The sequence below is a fragment of the Odocoileus virginianus genome, chromosome 4, assembly GCF_023699985.2.
Source record: "Odocoileus virginianus isolate 20LAN1187 ecotype Illinois chromosome 4, Ovbor_1.2, whole genome shotgun sequence".
NCBI classification, from domain to species: Eukaryota; Metazoa; Chordata; class Mammalia; order Artiodactyla; family Cervidae; genus Odocoileus; species Odocoileus virginianus.
Genome location: NC_069677.1, coordinates 79,543,545 through 79,566,277, shown reverse-complemented (window position 1 = coordinate 79,566,277; position 22,733 = coordinate 79,543,545). Strand labels below are relative to the sequence as shown.

Below are 22,733 nucleotides of genomic sequence, written 5' to 3'. Positions count from 1 at the left end.
GTTGGACATTATTAAAGTGACTCAGCATGCATGCCCATTCCACAGATGGACTCAGGCAAGTTCTTCGAACCTTAGACAGTGGTTTTTGTACTTTATCAAGGGACTGGCCACCTCTCCAGCCTGCCTGCTGGCATTCGGTCAACCCTGTGTACCCAGACCTGTGAGGTCACTCACATCTTCAATTTGGCGTCTGCTTTGTCCAGCTGCAGGCTTTCTGGCTCTCTCTGTCTTAAATTTCATCTTACTCATTTGGCCTTTGGGATGTAAAAAAAAAAAAAAAAATTTGGAACATTTTCTGTGTACGGTACAAAACTAGACTGAAAAAAAAAGGACCAGATTCAATTCCTGCCCTAAAAAGTTTGCAATCTCGTTTGGACAACGAGGCATTCATAGAAAAAGAAACTTGGATGATGCAGGCAGTAGCTCTCCCGAGCTGCTCTCTCCCTCCCTCTGTCTTTCTCATCCCTGGGTCAGCCACTGTGTGTGCCTTTTCTCTGATAGTCTTATATTTGTTTACATTGAACTGTTAATTAAATCCACCACCGTCTCTGTTAACTTCCCTCTCATAGTGCATTTTGTCCCCAGTGGGACCCAAGAACCTCTCCACGTGTAAGGTGATTATATGCAGTGGCTGAGACATAAGGGGCTCCATTGGTCATGGACCCTCAGATAGGGAGTATCTGTTGGTGGTGTTTGCTTTGGAGTTTGGAGAAGGCATGCCAAATCCGAGGTCAGGAAGGTGGGGTTTCTTCCACCCGTCACACCTCATCACACGACTGGTGTCTGGAAGGCATTAGAGGGGGCCCGGTGCAGGCGCCCATGCATGCATGATGTGTGAGGGAAAGTCAGTGGAGCCTTCATAATAGGGAAAACCTCTGACTCCTGCGTGGGCATCCGTATCTACCTCTCTGACCTCATTTCCGTTGGTTTGGTAGTTTTCAAAATAAATCTCCAGCAAATGTGTTTTGAAGTCCAGAGTAAAGATACTGTAAGGAGGAACTCTCCTTGTCTAGAAATAGCTTCATCACGTCATGGGAGGCTGGTAGCGTTCCACAACACCGTCCTGTCAAGTGGTGGCCGGGCAGGTGACGCGAGGCTTGAGTCAGTCCCCTGAAAGGAGAGCCCAGGGTGGCCCGGGACAGTCATGCTCTGCCGTGTGACTCAAGTGGGCGACATTGAAGTGGACGTGGCCAGGAGCAAGCAGCAGGGCAGAGCCTCGCCACATGTGAGTCTTGGTTACTTTGGGGAAAAGTGCTTCCCCGAGGCTGGCTTTCCGGAATCAAGAGCACTCATGGGTGTCCTCTGATGCCCGGAGAGAACACTGGAGAGGCAGTGTTGTCTCTGCCATCTGGGTTGTCTTGTTCCTTTCAGAAACCAGCTAAAAAAGAGGGGCTACCTCGTACGGGAGTGGAATTGCCTGTTTTGGAAATTAATCGCACAGAACATGATCCCCTTTTGGACACAGTGCATCCCCATCAGATCCAGGTCCCAGGGGAGACCTTTCTTCCTTTGTGTCTGGCCACGGAGAGTTAGGCTTCCCTGGTAGTTCAGATGGTAAAGAATCTACCTGCAATGCAGGAGAGTTGGGTTCAATCCCTGAGTCAGGAAGATCCCCTGGAGGAGGAAATGGCAACCTACTCCAGTATCCCCTTTGGCAGAATTCCATAGACAGAGGGTCTGGCAAGCTACAGTCTATGGGGTTTCGAAGAGCTGGACATGACTGAGTTACTAACACACACACACACCCTCCGATGGTTAGGGGCACTTCGACTCGTCTTCCCTTCCAGAGTCCGTGGCAGCCCACCTGGGCACATTTGGTGTCCTGGGTCCTCAGGATCTGCCAGCCGTGGGATCTCTGGGTGAGAGAGGATTGTGCTGCAGTCATTTCTGGGTCCTGGGCTTTTAGGGGACAGTTCACGGCTGCGGCTCCCCGTGCCCCTGGGCTCCTGGCTTCCTGGTCTCACTGTTTGGGATCTTGAATGACTAGGGAGTGTGGATTTCAGGCACTGATTCATCACTCCTTTCAGAGGGCTCTTAAACTGGGAGAGCTGCCAGTGAGATCAGATTTTCATTTCCTGAAACTCCAACCAAACCTATAACTGGTAAGATAGCTCAGAGGCCCAGGGAGTGCCTGCCACTGTGGGCAGAGAAACCAGGGGCGAGAACCTTGGCCAGGGCAGGACTCACCTGAAATTAATCCGAGGAAGGTGCCAGCTTTTCCTGCTTAGACGAGAGGATTCTCTACTGCTGTCAAGTCTCAGAAATGTCTCTCATTACAGAGCAGAAGTAGGGAAGGTTATTAATATGTGATCATCACACCCATGTAAAGATGTAAACATCGTGTATATTCTACATGCTGATCCCCTCCTCCTGGGTACGGGTCAGGTTTTTTCCCTCATACCTGGAATCATGCTGACTCTTTTTATTTTTTTAATCTTAAAAAAATCTCAAAGCTGTCAGCACCAACTGGTTCTTTTATTTTATCTTTACATGAAAAGCAAATGAAAGATCTGGTACATCTTCCTTGTGACTTGTTCAGCAAGTTTTCCCGAGATTAAACACACTTACTTATATTTTTATTTATCCAAGTTAATGTTTGAGTTTTTTTTTAATGTGTAACGAGTCAAATAATAATTTTGCTTGGGACTCGAAGAGGCAGTGCCAGCTTGAGCTCCAGTGGGTTTTTCAGAGCTGGTGGATTTCATGTTGGTATCTTGGGCACTCTTTCCAGATGCAGATCTGCGAATCTCTAAATGCTGCCAATCAGGCCCATCCTGCCTCTATGGGCTGTTCAACATTTATCAGCTTTATGGTCAGTTTTAGGAGCTTCCCATGTGGTGCTAGTGGTAAAGAATCCGCCTGTCAATGCAGGAGACTCAAGAAATGTAGGTCCGATTCCTGGGTCAGGAAGATTCCCTGGAGTAGAAATGGCAACCCTCTCCAGTAGTCTTGCATGGAAAATTTCATGGACAGGGGACCCTGGTGAGCTACAGAGTCAGCTCTGTAGGTACAGCCTTGATGGGCTCCTTTTCCAATTTTGAAGCAGCTTGTTGTTCCATGTCTGGTTCTAACTGTTGCTTTTTGACCTGCATACAGGTTTCACAGGAGGCAGATAAAGTGGTCTGGTATCCCCATCTGTTTAAGAATTTTCCCCAGTTTGCCTCCTTAGGTAGGTTTATTCCTTTAGGTATTTTATTCTTTTCGTTGCAATGGTAAATGGGATTGTTTCCTTAATTTCTCTTTCTGATCTTTCATTGTTACTGTGTCAGGCTGCAAGAGATTTCTGTGTATTAATTTTGTATCCTGCGACTTTACTGAATTTATTGAGTAGTTCTAGTAGTTTTCTGGTGGCATCTTTAGGGTTTTCTGTGTATAGTAAGTATCATGCCATCTGCCAACAGTGACAGTTTTTCTTCTTCTTTGCCAATTTGGATTCCTTTTGTTTCTTTTTCAACCCTGTATTGGGTGCTACTGTTATCCCCTCCCCCTCCATTTTTTTTTTTTAAACAGGTTTGTAAGCACTATGTTTGTTACACTGTGCAAAAACCTCTTATACTAAGTAAACATCGAACTACATTCTTCGGAAAGATGCTTCTAGTATGTCCTAGATAACTTCTGTATTATGTACAGTGAAACCACTTTTAAAAAGCAGTGACTTGGGCAAACCAACCTTAATGATTCGTTAAACCATTTCCTTGTTTTACAGACAAGGAAACCGAGGCCCGGAAGCTTTATTAGACTTGCCCCCAGGTCATGGCTAGTGTGAGTGAGTTTGGTTTGGATCCAGAGTCTGGTCCCAGGAGTCATGGGCGCAACCACCCTGCCTTGCTGCTTGTATCGCCTGTGCACCAGGCACTCTACAGATGAAAGATGCTCTGACCAGATCTGCCAGCTTTGAAGCCCAGAGCTCTCTCACCCAGGACAGGGCCTGTGGATGGGTGATTGTGAAGGCCGTTTCTTGGAATTACTGTTTGATCAATTCAAGGCAGCCAGGAGTGGTGGACAAAAGCCACTATTTGCTTATGATGGAAAGAGTGACGTCAGATGGGCTGTTACTATAAAGCTTTTTATGTTGATGGTCTTCCTAGACACCACTGTTCAAAAACGTCTGCAAACAAGGTGACCAAGGGCTTTATTTTTCGTGACCAATTTCCTTATATATTGATAAGTATATTGTATAGGGCTTCCCAGGCGGTTCAGTGCTAAAGAATCCGCCTGCCAATATAGGACACACAGAAGACAGTGGGTTCAATCCCTGGGCCGGGAAGATCCCCTGGAAGAGGAAATGGCAACCCACTCCAGTATTCTTGCTTGAAAAGTCTCTTGGACCGATATCTTTAGAAACCACTCAAATGGTTAGTCCTGAATTTCCTTCTTTTCTGGATTTGGGAATAGTAAGTGGAGTATCGAGTGAGTCTAAATGTGTTTTATAGAATTTTGACACGTTTGTGTTGATTAAGGTTGCAGTGGCTCCGTGTGGTTTATTTGTATGTGTGTGTGTTGGGTTTTTTTTTTTCCTCTCTGCTTTTTGAGATTTATTTATTTTTAATTGAAGGATAATTGCTTTACAATATTGTGTTGGTTTCTGTCATACATCAGCATGAATCAGCCGTACGTATACATCTGTCTCCTCCCTCTTGAACTTCCCTCTCACCTCATACAGCTTGTTTTTTAAAAAAAAAAAAATTTTATTTATTTATTTGGCTGCATGGAGTCTTGGTTGCAGCACCCAGGATCTTTAGCTGCAGAATGTGGGATCTAGTTAGACCCCTGATCAGGGGTCCAACCTGGGCCCCCTGCATTGGGAGCGTGGAGCCTTTGCCACTGCACCACCAGGAAAGCCCCTGATGGGATATTTGAAAAGTCAGGTGTGGCCTCCCTCTGGGTCTGAGCTCTAGACCACTTGCTCCATGGTGGGTGGGGTGGGTGGACTGCTGCTCATTCTCTCCGAGGATGCTCTGTAGGGAAGACCCCGCAACCTCTCATCACATCTGCCATTGCTAGGGCATGTGAGGTGTCTGCCTGCACACTCAAGTTAAATCCTCATCCAAACAAGCCCGTGAGGTGGCTGCGTTTGCTTCTGCCTGGCATCCAGAGAGGTCACTCGTCCAAGGGCATCAGGGGACATGGCACTGTCAGGAGCTGACCCAGGGCTTTGCTTTGCATCACCTCCGCCGAACTGATGGCTGAAGATTCCCCACGCCCATTTCTTTTTTACTGGATTCTCGTTTTGGTGGATGTAATGTCCGGGAAGTCTGGGCCTCCCCGTGGGAGCAGGGTGAGTGAGGCAGGCCCTGAATGTAAGTTACAAGCGAGCAGGTCCCCAGCTCCTTCGGGGTGGGCAGCTGTGGGTACAGTGATGAGGTGAAGGTGAAGGTGAGCAGGCAGAACCGCTGTGGTTGTGGCGAGAGGTGACTGTTGCCCAGGACGTCTTCTGGTTCTTTCCCGTCTCATCTCCCGCAAACTCACCAGTACGATACAAAACAGTCCTGTCGTTCTTTCCTCTAGGTCAACGCGAACGTTCCAAATACCTCCCTTGACCCGATGCTGCTGATAACATCAGGATGGCTTTAAACTCAGTAAGTGGTTAATCATTACCTCCCTGGCCTTGCCCTGTCCTGAGTTCCTTCTGCTCTTTCCAGCGGCGGCATGTGCTGGTCAGTGCTGTTAGAGCTGCCTGCTGGATGCTTGCTGGATGCTGTGAAGGCATTCCGAGGGTCAGGGGTGAGCAGGAGTGGGGCGGCGTGAGTTGCATGGCCATTGTGCAGTTGTAGGGGGTGTGGTGGTGATGAGGTTCTTCCTGCTCGGATCAGGATGGAACAGAGGGCAGGGGTGAGATGTGGGGACAGACAGAGGCAGGATGGTGGAGAGAGGGAGAGTGTGTGTGTGTGTGTTAGTCACGCAATCATGTCCCACTCTTCGTAGTCCCATGGACTGTGGCCCACCAGGCTCCTCTGTCCGTTGGACTCTCCAGGCAAGAATACTGGAGTGGGTTGACATTTCCTTCTCTAGGGAATCTTTCTTACCCAGAGATTGAACACGGGTCTCCCACATTGCAGGAAGATTCCTTCCCAGTTAAAAGAGAGTGCCTGGGACACCAGTGGCCAGAAGAGCAGTGTGGCCTCACTTACTGATAGCCTGGGAGAGGCCAGGGCTGAAGCGAAGGGCTGGCCACCCCCTCTCTGAAACCCCCCCCCGCCCCCTCCCCACACTTTGGATACAAATGTACCTTACATTTGAGCCTCTTGATGAAAGTGAAAGAGGAGAGTGAAAAAGCTGGCTTAAAACTCAACATTCAAAAAACAAAGATCGTGGCATCCAGTCTCGTCACTTCATGGCAAACAGATGGGGAAACAATGGAAACAGTGACACACTTTGTTTTCTTGGACTCTAAAATCACTGCAGATGGTGACTGCAGCCATGAATTTAAAAGACTCTTGCTCCTTGGTTGAAACACTATGACCAACCTAGATAGCATATTAAAAAACAGAGACGTTACTTTGCCAACAAAGGTATATCTAGTCAAAGCTACGGTTTTTCCAGTAGTCATGTATGGATGTGAGAGTTGGACTATAAAGAAAGCTGAGCACTGAAGAATTGACACTTTTGAACTGTGGTGCTGGAGAAGACTCTTGAGAGTCCCTTGAACTGCAAGGAGATCAAACCAGGCAACCCTTAAAGAAATTAGTCCTGAATATTCACTGGAAGGACTGGTGCTGAAGCTGAAACTCTAATATTTTGGCCACCTGATGCAAAGAACTGACTCATTGGAAGAGACCCTGATGCTGGGAAAGATTGAAGGCGGGAGGAGAAGGGGACAACAGAAGATGAGATGGCTGGATGGCATCACCGACCTGATGGACATGAGTTTAGCAAGCTCCAGGAGTTGGTGATGAACAGGGAAGCCTGGCATACTGCAGTCCATGGAATCGCAAAGAATCAGACACCACTGAGAGACTGAACTGACTGACTGGCTGTACCTTCCCCATCGCATCTCACTTATCATCTTACATTTAGGTTACTAAAAGTTGTGATTGACAGCAGAGATCTCTCTTCTATCTTTTCTACCTTTGCCTGCCCCGTTCCTGTATTTGGTAGTTTTCACTGGATCCTTTTAAAAGGAACTCACAGGGTCAGGCCACCGTGCCCGCTGCCACCTTTCCTGGGAAGGTCAGTGTGTTCTCAGATGCTTCAGATGGAGACCAGACGCCTGTACTGTTTCGGCCTCTGGCTTCCTCATTTAGATGAGAGATTACCTTCTGTTTTCCCTTTCTGTTACTGCTCTGGTCTTAGGTGCAAGCTTCGGACTCTGGAAGGGGCACGTTGGTGAGTTATTAAACTGAAGATTGGCTCACTGCTTTCTAACCACACTGCCCTGGAGGTCTCATTTAAAATTCTCAGCATTGAGTCGCCTCTGCTCAGGATACTAGTCCCCTCTGAGCTCTCAGTCAGCAAGGAACAATGCGAGGAATTACTGAGTGGGGAGGAGTGTTGCAAGTGGGCACTTAGATAAGAGGGCAGGTGTGGCTCCCAGGGTGGCCTAGCGAGTGGGTGGTCTGTGGGGGCAGGAGTGGGCCTGAAGCACAGCAAATTCACAAGCTTCTGGGGTCCCCAGTGGTCTTGGGGAGTCAGGGTTTGGAAAGGACAGATTTTTAAGTAGGCATAAGGGGAGGAGAGAAGTGAAAAGAAAAGAAAAGAAAAACAACAACAAGTAAAACCAAAATTAAAAAGCAAATGACAAGCTAGAAAACACATTTTTAAGAAAAGATTTACCACTCTCTACATAGAGTGTTCACAAAAAATTGGTAGAATACTAAGATTCCAATGAGCTTCCCTGGTGGCCCAGGGGTAAAGAATCCACCTGCAATGCAGGAGACATGGGTTTGTTCCCTGGGTCAGGAAGATCCCCTGGAGAAGGGATTGGCTACCCACTCCAGTATTCTTACCTGGAAAATTCCATGAATATCAGCCTGGCGGGCTACAGTCCATGGGGTTATGAAGACTCAGATGTGACTGAGTAACTGAGAGTTTCACTTTCACATAGGAATCTGCAGTGCTGTCCCCATGAACTGACTGAGTGCCATGGGATGTTTCTTTCAGCTTTGGAATAAGTACAGCTCTGTATCATTCATCTTCTTTTTAATTGTTTAGGGATCATCACCAGGTGTCGGGCCTTACTATGAGAACCATGGATACCAGCCGGAAAGCTTGTACCCTCAGCAGCTGCCCACGGCTCCCCCTGCTTACGAGGTGTACCCTGCTCAGTACTACCCGCCCGTGGTGCCCCAGTACACGCCAAGGGTTCAGACGCACGCCTCGACACCTGTCATCTACAGGCAGCCCAAACCTCCGTCCGGGACAGCGTGCACCTCAAGTAGGACCCTTTTTGCTTTTATTTTCTCTAATGGAACCGAGTTTTGGGTCTGCCTTCTCCAGTGTACCCTCTGCCCCCGCCAGCTCGATGCCAGCTCTCCTCGGTCTGCAAGGCTGATGTGCATGCCTCTCCCTTCCCCATCTCTGTGTCAAAGTTGTGGACCCTGGTTCTCACTGCCCGGGGGCCTTTGGGAGCCTCTTAACTAGGTGGCGCTAGTGTTAAAGAATCTGCCTGCCAATGCAGGATATGCCAGTGGTGAATTCAGTTCCTGGGTTGGGAAGATCCCCTGGTGAAGGAAATGGCTACCCACTCCAGTACTCTTGCCTGGAGAATCCCACGGACAGAGAAGCCTGGCGGGCTACAGTCCATGGGGTTGCAAAGAGCTGGACACGACTGAGCACACAGCACACATATGCAGCTGCTAAGACCTTCATCTCCCACTAACGCTCCTGTACCAGCTTGGCCTGTACCACCCAGGGTGGTCTTTCCAGCCCAGCCTCTCTGAACTGCTTCTTGTCTGCGTGGTTTGCTACTGTGTTATCTTGAGTAAATGGTAAGCCCCCAGCCCCCAGTGCAGGAAGAAACAACCTTTCTCCATGTATCCATTTCCTGGATGCCTCAAGTCATGGTCAAGGTGCTTGATGAGTATTCTGTAATTCAGTGAGGGAAGTGGCTGGTGGGGTTGTCACCCAGAAGCATCTGCAACATTTGCTCATGGCTTGAAGGATCTTATAGGCAGACCTGAGCGGGTCATGGAGCGGGTGAGGGACTGCAGGTGGTGTGTCTTCTGTCCACCACCTTAATTCCATGTCTTTCATGTACTCTCATTTGTCTGCTTTCTTTTTTAATAGTTCAAACTTTTAATTAGTTAATAAATCGTTTTGGCCCCATTATGCTGCACGCAGGATCTTAGTTCTGTGACCAGCAATTGAACCCGTGCCCCTTGCGTTGGAAGCACGGGGTCTTAGCCTCTGGACCAGCAGGGAGGCCCTTGCCTGCTCTCCTTACATTTCATTTTATCTTCTTTCCCTCCAGATCCCTTCCCTTTGTGCCCACTCCCCCAGCTTGTAACGCAGGCAAGCTGATGTGGTAAGCACTGCCCAGGCAGGACTAGTACAGCCAGTTACTTATAGGGGCACAGAGCTAGCACAGGGGTTGGCCCAAGGGGCATTTTCATTGACAACATTTTATTTTGTGAGATACACATACCCTCACACACAACTCACACAGTTAAAGATCTATGACAGGGTGAATTTCCATGTGCCAACAACACACCATAAAGAGTGGCATCAGGTAATGTCTGTGCCCTTTGAAGATTCCTCTCCTCAGACCTCCCTAGCTCTTCACAACTGCCGTCACTTGTATTTCTGTCTCTGTCCTTTGCTTTGTCTCCATCATGCTTCACAGATCACTCTCCCATCCTTCCTCCTCCCCACCGCCACGCTCTTCCATTCCTACGTTTTCTAACCCTTGGCGATCCCTTCTCCTTAATTAGTCCTACTCCTTTCCTGTGTGGTTCTCTTTCCTTCCGTGCGTTCATCGTGGTTCAAGAAATTACTTGTCTCTGCACTGATGTCTTTCTGGTGGTGGCTGTTCGATTGAGACCGGTGGCTCCTAACGGGGTGATGTTGACCCTCGGGGGCATTTGGCAATGTCTGGAGACAGTTTTGGTTGCTCTGACTGGGGTGGGGTTGCTACTAGCATCTGTTTGTTAGGTGCCAGTGATGATGCTAAACATCCTCCAGTGCACAGAATGACCACCACCAAGGATGACCCCGCCAAGGTGTCCATAGTACCCAGGCTGAGGACCACTGGTCTTAGCCCCTCATGGTCTTAGCTCATCCTTCCCTAACTCTTGGCAACCACTGACTTGTCTCTGTAATTTTGTCTTTTTTAGAGTGTAGAGTTGAAGTCATGCAGTAGTGTGTAGCCTGTCAGAGCCTGACAGTATTTTGCAAGTGACTTAAATAGCACAAAGTCAAGAGATCCTCAGAGTACAAGGGACATTTTATCTTCCCGGCTCTGTTTGTTTTAGCAAGAGATCTTTCACATTGAACCTTAATGCATGTGTTAGCATTCGGGTTTTGGAGGCCTGAAGGTCAACAGTCCTGTGAGGCAAATGGTTGACACTGGTCACAGAAGGGCCACATCAACAGTTGATAACAATGAAGGTAAGAGGAGAGTGAAAAAGCCGGCTCAAAACTCAACATTAAAAAAACTGAGACATGGCATCTGGGTCCCATCACTTCATGATGGATAGAACGGGAAGAAAGTGGAAGCAGTGACAAGATTTTATTTTCTTGGGTTCCAAAATCACCTCGGATGGTGACTGCAGCCATGAAATTAGAAGATGCTTGCTCCTTGGAAGGAAAGCTATGACAAGCCTAGACAGTGTATTAACAAACAGAGACATCACTTTGCTGACAGAGGTCCATATGGTCAGAAGCTTCCCTGGTGGCTCAGATGGTAAAAAATCTGCCTGCAATGTGGGAGACCCAGGTTCAGTCTCTGGGTCAGGAAGATCCCCTGGAGAAGGAAATGGCAACCCACTCCAGTACGCTTGCCTGGAGAATCCCATGGACAGTGGAGCCTGGAGGGTTACAGTCCATGGGGTCGCAAAGAGTCGGACATAACTGAGCGACTAACACATACACACGGTTTTTCCAGTAGTCATGTACAGATGTGAGAGTTGGGCTATAAAGAAGGCTGAGCACCAAAGAATTGATTCTTTCAAATTGTGCTGGAGAAGACTCTTGAGAGAGCCCCTTGTACTGCAAGGAGATCAAACTAGTCAATCCTAAAGGAATTCAACCCTGAATATTCACTGGGAGGACTGATGCTGAAGCTGAAGCTCCAGTACTTTGGCCACCTGATGCAAAGTGCCGACTCATTGGTAAAGACCCTGATGCTGGGAAAGATTAAAGGCAGGGGGAGAAGAAGGTGGCAGAGGATGAGATGGTTAGATAGCATCACCAACTCAATGAACATGAGTCTGAGCAAACTCCAGAAGATAGTGAGGGACTGGGAAGCCTGGCGTGCTGCAGTCCATGGAATTGCAAAGAATCGGACATGACTTAGGGACTAAACAACAATAACAATGGCAAATGATTAGTCAGCTGTACCTACACCTAAATAGGTACAATTGCAAACCAGCACCCATTCCAGTCTGATTGGCCAGACACTGATCCCGAAATAGCTGTCCACCAGCGGTGAGATCTGGGGCCCCCGCTGACCACACTCCTAGCAAGAGCCGGGCGGGTTGCCACCCTGTCCAGGAGAGGTTCAGGACACCTAGTTCAGAACACTCTCTCAACCAGAGTTTCGGGACACCTGGTTTACCATCCTTCTACTCACCAGGCACGGTATCTTATTTGGATACTATGACACACAGGGAAGTCAACCAAAGGAAGAAATCACCCTTTACTGATGGATCAAATTGACCATTTGGAATTTCCCCTGAGCCTCCTTGGTGACCCCAGCTTGCCTGCTGCCAGACACATTGACCGTGAACCAAGTCCTGATAACACGTGGCTGGTGTCACATGGTACTCTTCAGACCAGCGGCCGTGACCTCACCCAGGAGCCTGTAGGTCTGAGACTCGCCTCCTCTCCCCTAGCTGAGTCAGAATCTCTGGATAATAGGCTCCCCAGGTGATTCCTAAGCTGGTTTGAGCACAGACTGTGGAATCTGCAGAATGTGGTAATAAAATGAGGGCTGAGGGTTCATGCTCAGATCCAGTGGTTCAACTGACTCCAGGAACTGGACGTCTTGGTCTGGTGGGCTTCTGGAAGGAAAAATGTGCACAGGTGGGGTGCAGGGCCTCCCTATGGGCTCCACTGCTGCTGCCCGATGTCCTCCTGTAGGAGCTGAGTAGTAGGTTGTATAAGAGCCTTCGCCCTGGCTCTCCTCTCCTCCGCCCATCTGCCCATCTCCCGAGGGAAGCACCGGCTCTGGGGCGCTCTCTGCACAGGAACTGCTGGGCGTGGCGGTGGTAGGCGTCTTACTCGGAAGCTTCGCAGGACTTGTGGCTTATGCTCTGACCAACAGCGGCGTGTCGGTTTGTTTTGAAATGGCACCCCACTCCAGTCCTCTTGCCTGGAAACTCCCATGGATGGAGGGGCCTGGTAGGCTGCAGTCCATGGGGTCACTGCGAGTCGGACATGACTGAGCAACTTCACTTTCACTTTTCACTTTCATCACTGGAGAAGGCAATGGCAACCCACTCCAGTGTTCTTGCCTGGAGAATCCCAGGGACGGGGGGAGCCTGGTGGGCTGCCGTCTATGGGGTCGCACAGAGTCGGACACGACTGCAGCGACTTAGCAGCAGCAGCAGCAGCAGCAAACACTGGTGACCTTGTCCTATAACTTGTCTTCTTGGCAGAAATGTGAGCCCAGAGCTCCTGTCCTCAGACCTGGGGAGCGACCCTAGCACTGCCCTGTAGATACTCCCACAGTGATAGATCATCCTTCCTCTTCACAGTCCAGTGCGGCAGCCACTGGCCATGTGGGACTATCCAGCAGTTGAATTTGCAGAATGATTTAATATCATTTAACATGAGAATTAATTAAAGTGAAAATAGCCACATGAGTCCAGTGACCGTGAGTCAGTGAGTCAGTGTGACTCTGGCCCACCCATTCCCTAAACTGCCTTGAGGAAGAGGCTTTTTTCTCCTGCCTCGAGTACCACTGACGTGGAGATGAGAGAATGGCTGTGCTTTTTGGCTTGCAGGATCTTAGCTTCCCAACCAGGGGTCAAACCTGGGCCCCCTGCATTGGAAGCTTGGAGTCTTAACCTTTGGACAGCCAGGGACATCCCTGGAGATGACAGTTTGGGGAGTGTTATTATTATTTTGCTTATGCTTGCAATTACTGGAGCAAGGTATATTTCCTTTATTCAACCAATTTTTTACATTCATCATCTTTTGGACTGTCTTAAGACCCAAAGACTATCTTATTTTCTTAAGAGCTTAACTTCAGTCTATGTTTGCTTTATATCATGGCTTCCTGCTTTGGTTCTCCAAAAAGTTAACTCTCTGGAAGAAATAAGGCCTCACAGGATATGCTCTTAAAGAGAAAAGTCGCTGTTAAAAAATGGAAATATAATTGCTTAAAGAGAAAAGTCACTGTTAAAAAATGGAAATATAATTGCTTTACAATATTGTGTTAGTTTTCGCCGTACGGCACTGAGAATCAGCCACAAGCATACATACGTCCCCTCACTCTTGAGCCTCCCTCTCACCGAGCTCCCCATCCTGCCCCTCGAGGCCATCACAGAGTGCTGAGCTGAGCCCCTGTGTGGGCCAGCAGCTTCCCACTGCTGTTTTACACATGGTGGTGTGTACGTGTCAACGCCACTCTCTCCGTTCGTCCCGCCCTGTCCTTCCCCCACTGTGTCCGCAAGGCTGTTCTCTGTGTCTGCCTCTCTATTCCTGCCTTGCAGATTGTTTCATCAGTACCATTCTTCTAGATTCCATATATATGTTTTAAAACATGATATTTACTTTCCTCTTTCTGGCTTACTTCACTCTTGTATGATAGGCTCTAGGTTCATCTGCCTCACTAGAGCTGACTCAATTTCATTCTTTTTATGGCTGAATAATATTTAAGTGTATAAGTAAGTAAGAGAAAGTCACTCAGTCGTGTCCGACTCTTTGAGACCCCATGGACTATACAGTCCATGGAATTTTCCAGGCCAGAATACTGGAGTGGGTAGCCTTTCCCTTCTCCAGGGGATCTTCCCATCCCAGGGATTGAACCCAGGTCTCCTGGATTGCAGGCAGACTCTTTAGCAGCTGAGCCACGAGGGAAGCCCAAGCATACTGCAGTGGGCAGCCTATCCCTTCCCCAGGGTCTTCTTCCCGACCCAGGAATCAAACTGGTATCTCCTCCATTGCTGGCGGATTCTTTACCAACTGAGCTATCAGAGAAGCCCCGTTTAAGTGTATACGAAATTATTATTCCTTGATAAGATATACCATAAAAGTACTGCATGAAATTTGAGAGTCTAAGAAACCAGGTGACTAAGTTGTGTACTCACGTCTTTTCCTGCAGAGACTAAGAAGGTCCTGTGCATCACCTTCACCCTGGCGGCCCTGCTCGCAGGAGCGACCCTGGCCGCCGTCCTCCTCTGGAAGTACAGTAAGTGCCGTCCAGGGCCGGGTTGCATTGTGCTGGCCCTTTAGCAGCCCTGCTGTCTGGACCGGGGGCCCACCCCCAGCCCCGCAGGAAGTCTCCCATCTCTTTCCTCCTGTTTATGACTACCAGATGCTTGGATAACCTTTCTTGGAAGCTGCCACTCTCATTGGCGTACTTCCTCCTCGCCTGTGGGTTGTCAAGATCCCATGCCCTTCGTGTGGTTTTGACACATGGGGGACAAGCACCCTGAGCTCACCCTGTGCTTTAGGACACTGGGTGGGGCCTGGCACTCGTGAGCGCCCGCAGCTCGGGGGCACAGCCGTCTCCTGCATTTCAGTGTACACGCTGGTGGCTGGAGGCCTACCCTCCCCGGGGGGCTCCTGCACCCACAGCCAGGCCTCCTCCACCAGCCTGGGGCGGGATCATGGGTCACAGGACTCACCCGTGTGGCGGGGGCGCGGGGAACTGCTGTCTAGATCCCAGGTTAGGGATCCGCCTCCAGCCGGAAGTAATAAACCCCGGGGGATTCACCACTGCTGTGGTCAGCCCCGCTTCCTTTGACATATGCTGTCGGCAAGGACCCATCCCCTCCTTTTAAAATAGAAGGGGATGGCTTGCTGTCTCTTGTCCCGAGGGCTGGGGGTTTCCTTGGATTCTCAGCCTGATGGGCGTCTCTCTCTGCTTCTCTGCAAGTGGAGGACGGGTGCTCAGGGCTGAAGTGTGGCTCCTCCGGGACCTGCGTGAGCCCCTCTCTCTGGTGCGATGGCATCCTGCACTGCCCCAGTGGCGAGGACGAGAACAGCTGCGGTGAGTGGCGGGGCTGCTGGTGGGAGGGGACCGCTTGGCTCAGGCACCGGGTGGCCCCCACAGAGGCCACAGCAAGGCAGGTGCATGGTGCCAGGCCCGTATCCTACATGGCAATCACTCCATCACCGACTGAACCTTGCATCCAGCCTAGTTTTCAAGTGAGGAGACAGGCTCAGAGGGGGCGAGCTCCTGCCTGGAGTCACACAGCCAGGGGATGGGAGACCACAGCCTAGGGCCAGGCCACATTCATGCCCCAGCTGCCACAGGACGTGACTAAAACAGCAAACTGTTTAAAATATCAGGTTGGGAGTGGGCTCTGTGGTTTCTAAGCAAGCTGCCTTTCGGGTGGTCTATGTCCGTTGTCCCAGGGTGGACACTGCTTCTGCTTTTATTTTTAATGAATTTTTCAGTAGCTGTGGGCTTCCCAAATGGCGCTAGTGGTAAAGAATTCACCTCCCAGGGCAGGAGATGCAAGAGACATGCGTTCGGTCCATGGTTCAGGAAGATCCCCTGGAGAAGGGAAAGGTAACCCACTCCAGTATTCGTGCCTGGAGGATCCCCTGGACAGAGGAGCTTGGTGGGTTATAGTCCATGGGGTCACACAGAGTCAGACACGACTGAGCAACTGGACACAAAATAGGTGTAGCAGGGAAAATGATGCCTGAGGATGAGGGTTGCGCTGATATCTGCTGAAGGCCCTCACCAAAGCCTGAGACCTGCTGCATGCTCTGGGAGCCATTAACGTTGAGTGCAAGTGATGCAGACAGAGACTGTGCTCCACCCCAGAACTGTCCATCCCTCTGTGGCCATCCTGGAGAGATGGTTCTCTTTTCCACCCCAAGTCCAGGTCAGGGCACCTGTGTGAGACACTGTTGTCCTGCCCGTGGGTTCCTCTGCACTGGGAGTTCCTGGAGTTCTTGCTTACAGGAGAGGATTTGCCCTTGGCAGACTCACTCACTCTGCAGACTGTCCACATAGTGCTTTGCCTTTGTGATAGTGTATTTGTCACCATTTTCTTAAGTAAAGTGGAGAGTTTCTGAGGTTGAGCAGACGTGGTTACTCTATTGGATGGAATGGTGTTTGATGTTCTAATACTTGTATCCACTCACGTGTTGATAACTCTAGCAAGACCAACTCATGATGTTGCCTGGAGAGACTTTCTCTTCTTAATGTTGAAGTTGTATTTATTTAAATACTGTAAGAGTTAATGTCCTCAAACAGACCAAAATTCAGGAAGTAGCTAAGGGTATGCAGTGAAAAATCTCACCTGCCACGTCACTTACACTCTCACGTAACACACTCACACACAGTCTCATGCTCACATGTACTAATACATACACTCAAACACTGTGAGATTAAATAAAGGACAGGTGCTGGTCTCTGACCCCAGTTCCCAGCACAGGGCTCCTGAGACCACGGTGATTTTCAAGTGATGAGACCACCTGGTGCATCCTTTGTTCTGGTATTTGGTCCCCGACCCCAGCTCCTGACAAAGCTCCTAAGGCCCTTGTCATTTCCTGGGTGATAGAAGGGTCTTTTGTTCAATGAGGCGATTCTGGGTGGCTCGTGAATGGCTCCTGTGAGCCCTGGTCCCCACAAAGACTGAGCCACGGATAGAAGCTTGGACCTGTCAGCCCCTCACCTCCCTGTCTTGAAACCACTTTCTCGTCAGAAAACCACTGATCCTTTTACTGTCTCCATGGTTTTGCCTTTTCCCAAGTATCATAGAGTTGGAATCCTACAGGATGTGTGTAGCCTTTTCAGATTGGCTTCTTTCATCACTGACTGATGTGCACTTAAGGTTCCTCCATGTCTCTTCACAGCCTGATGGCTCGTTTCTCTTTAAGGCTGAGTCATATTCCACTGTCTGGATGCCCCTACAGTTGGTTTATCCACTCACATGGTGGATGGAATCGCTCATCACGGAAGCATCGAGGCTGGTTGCTCCATGGCGGCCTGAGCCCAGATGTCAGGCCCTAAGCAACAACTAATCTGCTTTCCGTCTCCATAGATTTTTTTCCTCCAGATGTTTCATAGAAATGGGGTTCTACAGTGTGTGGACCTTTGCCTGGCCTCTTTCAGTCAGGAGAATATCAATTGTGTGAACGTTCATGCCTGTTGTATCATGTCAGTGTTTCATCCCCTTTCATGGACTAATAATGTTCCATTGTGTGCAAGGACTGCACTCTGTGTGTTCCTCCATCGATGAACATTTGGATATTACCCACTTTCAGCTCCTGGGAATAATGCTGTCATGAACACATGTGCACGATGTTCATTTTTATCTGAATACCTGTTTTCAGCTCTGTTGGCTGAAAGGCACATTTTGAGAGGAAAGGCTAGATTCTGGGCATCTCCTGTGTGTAGCTGGGGAGAGGGAGCCCAGCTCCACTCCTCTGGAGGCTTTGTGTCTGGGGAGGGTGGGGCCCGCGTGAGGACAGGATGAAGGTCACGGTCTGGGACTCACCGGAGCCTCCCTTCCCACAGTTCGCCTCTATGGACCGAACTTCATCCTTCAGGTGTACTCGGCACAGAGGAAGTCCTGGCATCCCGTGTGCCAGGACGACTGGACTGAGAGCTACGGGAGGGTGGCCTGCCAGGACATGGGCTACCGGTGAGTTCTGGGCCCCTCGTCCTCCCTGGTGATGGTGACAGGCACAGAAGCATAGAATCGGTGCTTCTCTCTGCCCCTCCCCAGAAGTGCCAGCCCACGGACACCATATACCTCTGCCTTCTTCCCAAAGCTGCCCCAGGGAGCCAGCAGGGGAGCATGTGCCCCACACCCTCAGCCTCTTCCTGGCTGCCCCCAGCCCCACCTCCTCCTGGGCGTCCATCTGCTCCTGGTTCCTCGGGGCTCTCCAGCGCTGAGGTCACCAGTGTCCCGGGTCCTGGCTAAGGGCCTTGAGAGACTCATTTCCAGAGGAGACTCCAGTGCAAGGTGCTTTGACTCAGCTCGCCTCCTGGGTGGGGGTTGGAGGTGGGGGCTGGTGGGGAGGACTGCGGGGGAGGTCGGAGGGAACAGATCTGTGAGAGCTTCAGTGCAGGAGGCACTGGGGGCTTTTGAACAGAGAGAGCTGATCACTGGATTTATCGGTATGAGAATACATGCCTCATGCAGCTGCCAGAGAAGGTTCCAGCCAGGGGCTCATCAGAGCACGCCTGCCAGTCCGGCCTCCCGGGGGGAGGCTGTGCCATTTTGCTGCCACCTTCTCTTCCTTGGGAGTGTCCCCATGTGACTTCTCTGCAGTTCTAGCCTATTCCCCCTATGCCAGTTTTCAAAATGAATTACCACTTGGTAAGAAAGTTGCCATCTTAGCTAGGGAACTACTTCCAAATGCCATTCTCCCCCTAGTTGCAGTCTGTGTCGTGATGAATGACGTAGGGATGTCTCATCATGGTTCAGGGCCTACATTTTATCACTGGGAGCATTTTGATGTGTGGTTACAGTATATGTTCGGGTACATTATACGTCCTCACACATCTATATTCTTACTGCTTTTTTATCCCGATCCAGATTAGATTCGAAACACGACTGATAGAGGACTTTCCCCTGACACTTCGGGGTTACTGGATGGTTATGATGTGGTGTCACTTAAGTAGAAGTTGTGTTTTTGTTTTCCAAAATGCTCTTAACCTGCACATCGTATAAGAGAAGTACTGCGATATAGAGATAGCATAGGATTTGCAAATGCTCGCAGCAAAGCTATTATTTTAAGTAAGACTTTCTGTCTTTTTTTAGGAATAGTTTCTATTCTAGCCAAGGGATAGCTGATAACAGCGGAGCCACAAGCTTTATGAAGCTGAACACAAGCGCCAGCAATGTCGATCTCTACAAAAAACTCTACCACAGGTATTCTATTTGCTGCTTTCTTTTTCTAAAAATGTGTTTTCCTGAAGTATAGGTGACGTACAATGTTGTGTTCATTTCCACCAAACAGCAAAGTGATTCAGTTATACAAATATATGCATTCTTTTTCACATTCTTTTCCATATGGTTTATCACAAGATATTGAATATAGTTCCCTATGGTAGACAGTAGGACATTGTTGTTTATATCCATCCCATATGTAATAGTTTGCATCTGCTAATCCCCAAATTCCAGTCCATCTGCTTTTCCCTCCCCTTGGCAACCACAAGCCTGTTTCTATGTCTGTGAGTCTGTCTGTTTCATTGGTAAATTCATTTGTTTCATATTTTAGATTCCACAAATAAGTGATACCATATGGCATTTGTTTTTCTCTGTCTGGCTTACTTTATTTAGTATGATCATTTCTAGGTCCATCCATGTTCCTGCAAAAGGAATTATTTCATTTTTTCTTATGGTTGAGTAGTATTCCATTGTATATGTGTACCTCATTTTTATACACTCATCGATAAGTGGATATTTAGGTTGCTTTCATGTCTTGACACTGTAAATAATGCTGCAGTGAACACTGGGGTGCATGTATCTTTTTGAATTATACTTTGTCTGGGTATATGCCCAGGAGTAGGATTGCAGGATAATATGGCACTTTTATTTTTAGTCTTTTGAGGAATCTCAAAATTAATCAAACTAATCACATGGACCACAGTCTTGTCTAACTCAATGAAACTATGAGGCATGCCATGTAGGGCCACCCAAGATGGACGGGTCACGGTAGAGAGGTCTGACAAAATGTGGGCCACTGGCGAAGGGGATGGCAAACCATTTCAGTATTCTTGCCTTGAGAACCCCATGAACAGTATGAAATGGCAAAAAGATAGGACACTGAAAGATGAACTCCTCAGGTTAGTAGGTGCCCAATATATATGCTACTGGAGAATAGTGAAGAAATAACTCCAGAAAGAATGAAGAGACAGAGTCGAAGCAAAAACAATGCCCAGTTGAGGATGTGACTGGTGATGGAAGTAAAGTCTTAGGCTGTAAAGAACACTATTGCAATAGGAACCTGGAATGTTAGGTCCATGAATCATGGTAAATTGTAAGTGGTCAAACAGGAGATGGCAAGAGTGAACATCGACATTTTAGGAATCAGTGAACTAAAATGGACTGGAATGGGCAAATTTAACTCAGATGACCACTACTGTGGGCAAGAATCCCTTAGAAGAAATGGAGTAGCCCTCAAAGTCAACAAGAGTCCAAAATGCAGTACCTGGATGCAATCTCAAAAAGGACAGAATGGTCTCTGTTCGTTTCCAAGGCAAACCATTCAATATCATAGTATTCCAAGTCTATGACTCAACCAGTAAAACTGAAGTTGAATGGTTCTACAAGTCCTTCTGGAACTAACACCCAAAAAAGATGTCCTTTTCATTATAGGGGACTGGGATGCAGAAGTAGGAAGTCAAGAGGTACCTGGAGTAACTGGCAAATTTGGCCTTGGAGAACAGAATGAAGCAGGGCAAAGGCTAATAGAGTTCTGCCAAGAGAACGCACTGGTCATAGCAAATACCCTCTTCCAACAACACAAGAGAGGATTCTACACATGGACATCACCAGATGGTCAGTACCGAAATCAGATTGATCATATTCTTTGCAGTCAAAGATGGAGAAACTCTACACAGTCAGCAAAAACAAGACTGGGAGCTGACTGTAGGTCAGATCATGAACTCCTTATTGCCAAATTCAGACTTAAATTGAAGAAAGTAGGGAAAACCACTAGACCATTCAGGTCTGACCCAAATCAAATCCTTTATGATTATACAGTGGAAGTGACAAACAGATTTAAGGGATTAGACCTGATAGAGTGCCTAAAGAACTATGGACAGAGGTTCGTGAAACTGACATTGTACAGGAGGCAGTGATCAAGACCATCCCCAAGAAAAAGAAACCCAAAAAGGAAAAATTGTTGTCTGAAGAGGCCTCACAAATAGCTGAAAAAAGAAGAGAAGCTAAAGGGAAAGGAGAAAAGGAAAGATATACCCATGTGAATGCAGAGTTCCAAAGAATAGCAAGGAGAGATAAGAAAGCCTTCCTCAGTGATCAATGCAAAGAAATATAGGAAAACAATAGAATGCGAAAGACTAGAAATCTCTTCAAGAATACCAAGGGAATATTTCATGCAAAGATGGTCACAATAAAGGACGGAAATGGTATGGACTTAACAGAAGCAGAGGATACTGAGAAGAGGTGGCAAGAATACACAGAAGAACTGTACAAAAAAGATCTTCATGACCCAGATAATCATCATGGTGTGATCACTCACCTAGAGCCAAACATACTGGAATGTGAAGTCAAGTGGGCCTTAGGAAACATCACTACAAACAAAGCTAGTGGAGGTGATGGAATTACAGTTGAGCTATTTCAAATCCTAAAAGCTGATGCTGTGAAAGTGCCACACTCAATATGCCAGCAAGTTTGGAAAACTCAGCAGTGACCACAGGACTGGAAAAGGTCAGTTTTCATTCCAATCCCAAAGAAAGGCAATGCCAAAGAATGTTCAAACTATCATACAATTGTACTCATCTCACAGGCTAGCAAAATAATGCTCAAAATTCTCCAAGCCAGGCTTTAACAATACATGAACTGTGAACTTGCAGATGTTCAAGTTGGATTTAGAAAAGGCAGAGGAACCAGAAATCAAATTGCCAACATCCATTGGATCATTGAAAAAGCAAGAGAGTTCCAGAAAATCATCTACTTCTGCTTTATTGACTACGCCAAAACCTTTGACTGTGTGGATCACAGCAAACTATGGGAAATTCTTAAAGAAATGGGAATACCAGACCACCTTCCCTGCCCCCTGAGAAATCTGTATGCAGGTCAAGAAGAAACAGTTAGAACTGGACATGGAACAACAGACTGGTTATAAATAGGGAAAGGAGTGCGTCAAGGCTGTATATTGTCACTCTGCTTATTTAACTTATATACAGATTCCATCATGCAAAATGTCAGGCTGGATGAAGCACAAGATGGAATCAGGATTGCTGAGAGAAATACCAATAAACTCAGATATGCAGATGACACCACCCTTATGGCAGAAAGTGAAGAAGAACTAAAGAGCCTCTTGATGAAAGTGAAAGAGGAGAGTGAAAATTTGGCTTAAAACTCAATATTCAGAAAACTAAGATCATGGCATCTGGTCCTATCATTTCATGGCAAATAGGTGGGGAAACAGTGAGAGACTTTATTTCTTTGGGTTCCAAAATCACTGCAGATGGTGAGTGTAGCCATGAAATTAAAACATGCTTGCTCTTTGGACGAAAAGCTATGACCACCCTAGACAGCATATTAAAAAGCAGAGACATTACTTTGCCAACAAAGGTCCAGCTAGTCAAAGCTATGGTTTTTCCAGTAGTCATGTATGGATGTGTGATTTGGACTATAAAGAAAGCTGAGCACTGAAGATTTGATGCTTTTGACTGTGGTGTTGGAAAAGACTCTTCAGAGTCCCTTGCACTGCAAGGAGATCCAACCAGTCCATTCTAAAGGAAATCA

General features: G+C 48.0%; 1 protein-coding gene across 3 annotated transcripts in view; it reads left to right on the top strand.

Moving 5' to 3' along the window:
• The window catches only part of TMPRSS2 (transmembrane serine protease 2), a 45,970-nt gene that overhangs the window by 4,858 nt on the left and 18,379 nt on the right, over window positions 1–22,733 (top strand). For all 3 annotated transcript variants that reach the window (XR_011487377.1, XM_020907939.2, XM_020907938.2), the window contains exons 2-7: window positions 5,509–5,579; window positions 8,152–8,374; window positions 14,426–14,512; window positions 15,203–15,316; window positions 17,804–17,930; window positions 19,056–19,166. Coding sequence is in view for 2 of the 3 variants with exons in the window: in XM_020907939.2 (XP_020763598.1) it covers window positions 5,565–5,579; window positions 8,152–8,374; window positions 14,426–14,512; window positions 15,203–15,316; window positions 17,804–17,930; window positions 19,056–19,166 (677 nt within the window). In the remaining variant the exon portion in view is untranslated. The remainder of the gene's footprint in view (window positions 1–5,508; window positions 5,580–8,151; window positions 8,375–14,425; window positions 14,513–15,202; window positions 15,317–17,803; window positions 17,931–19,055; window positions 19,167–22,733) is intronic.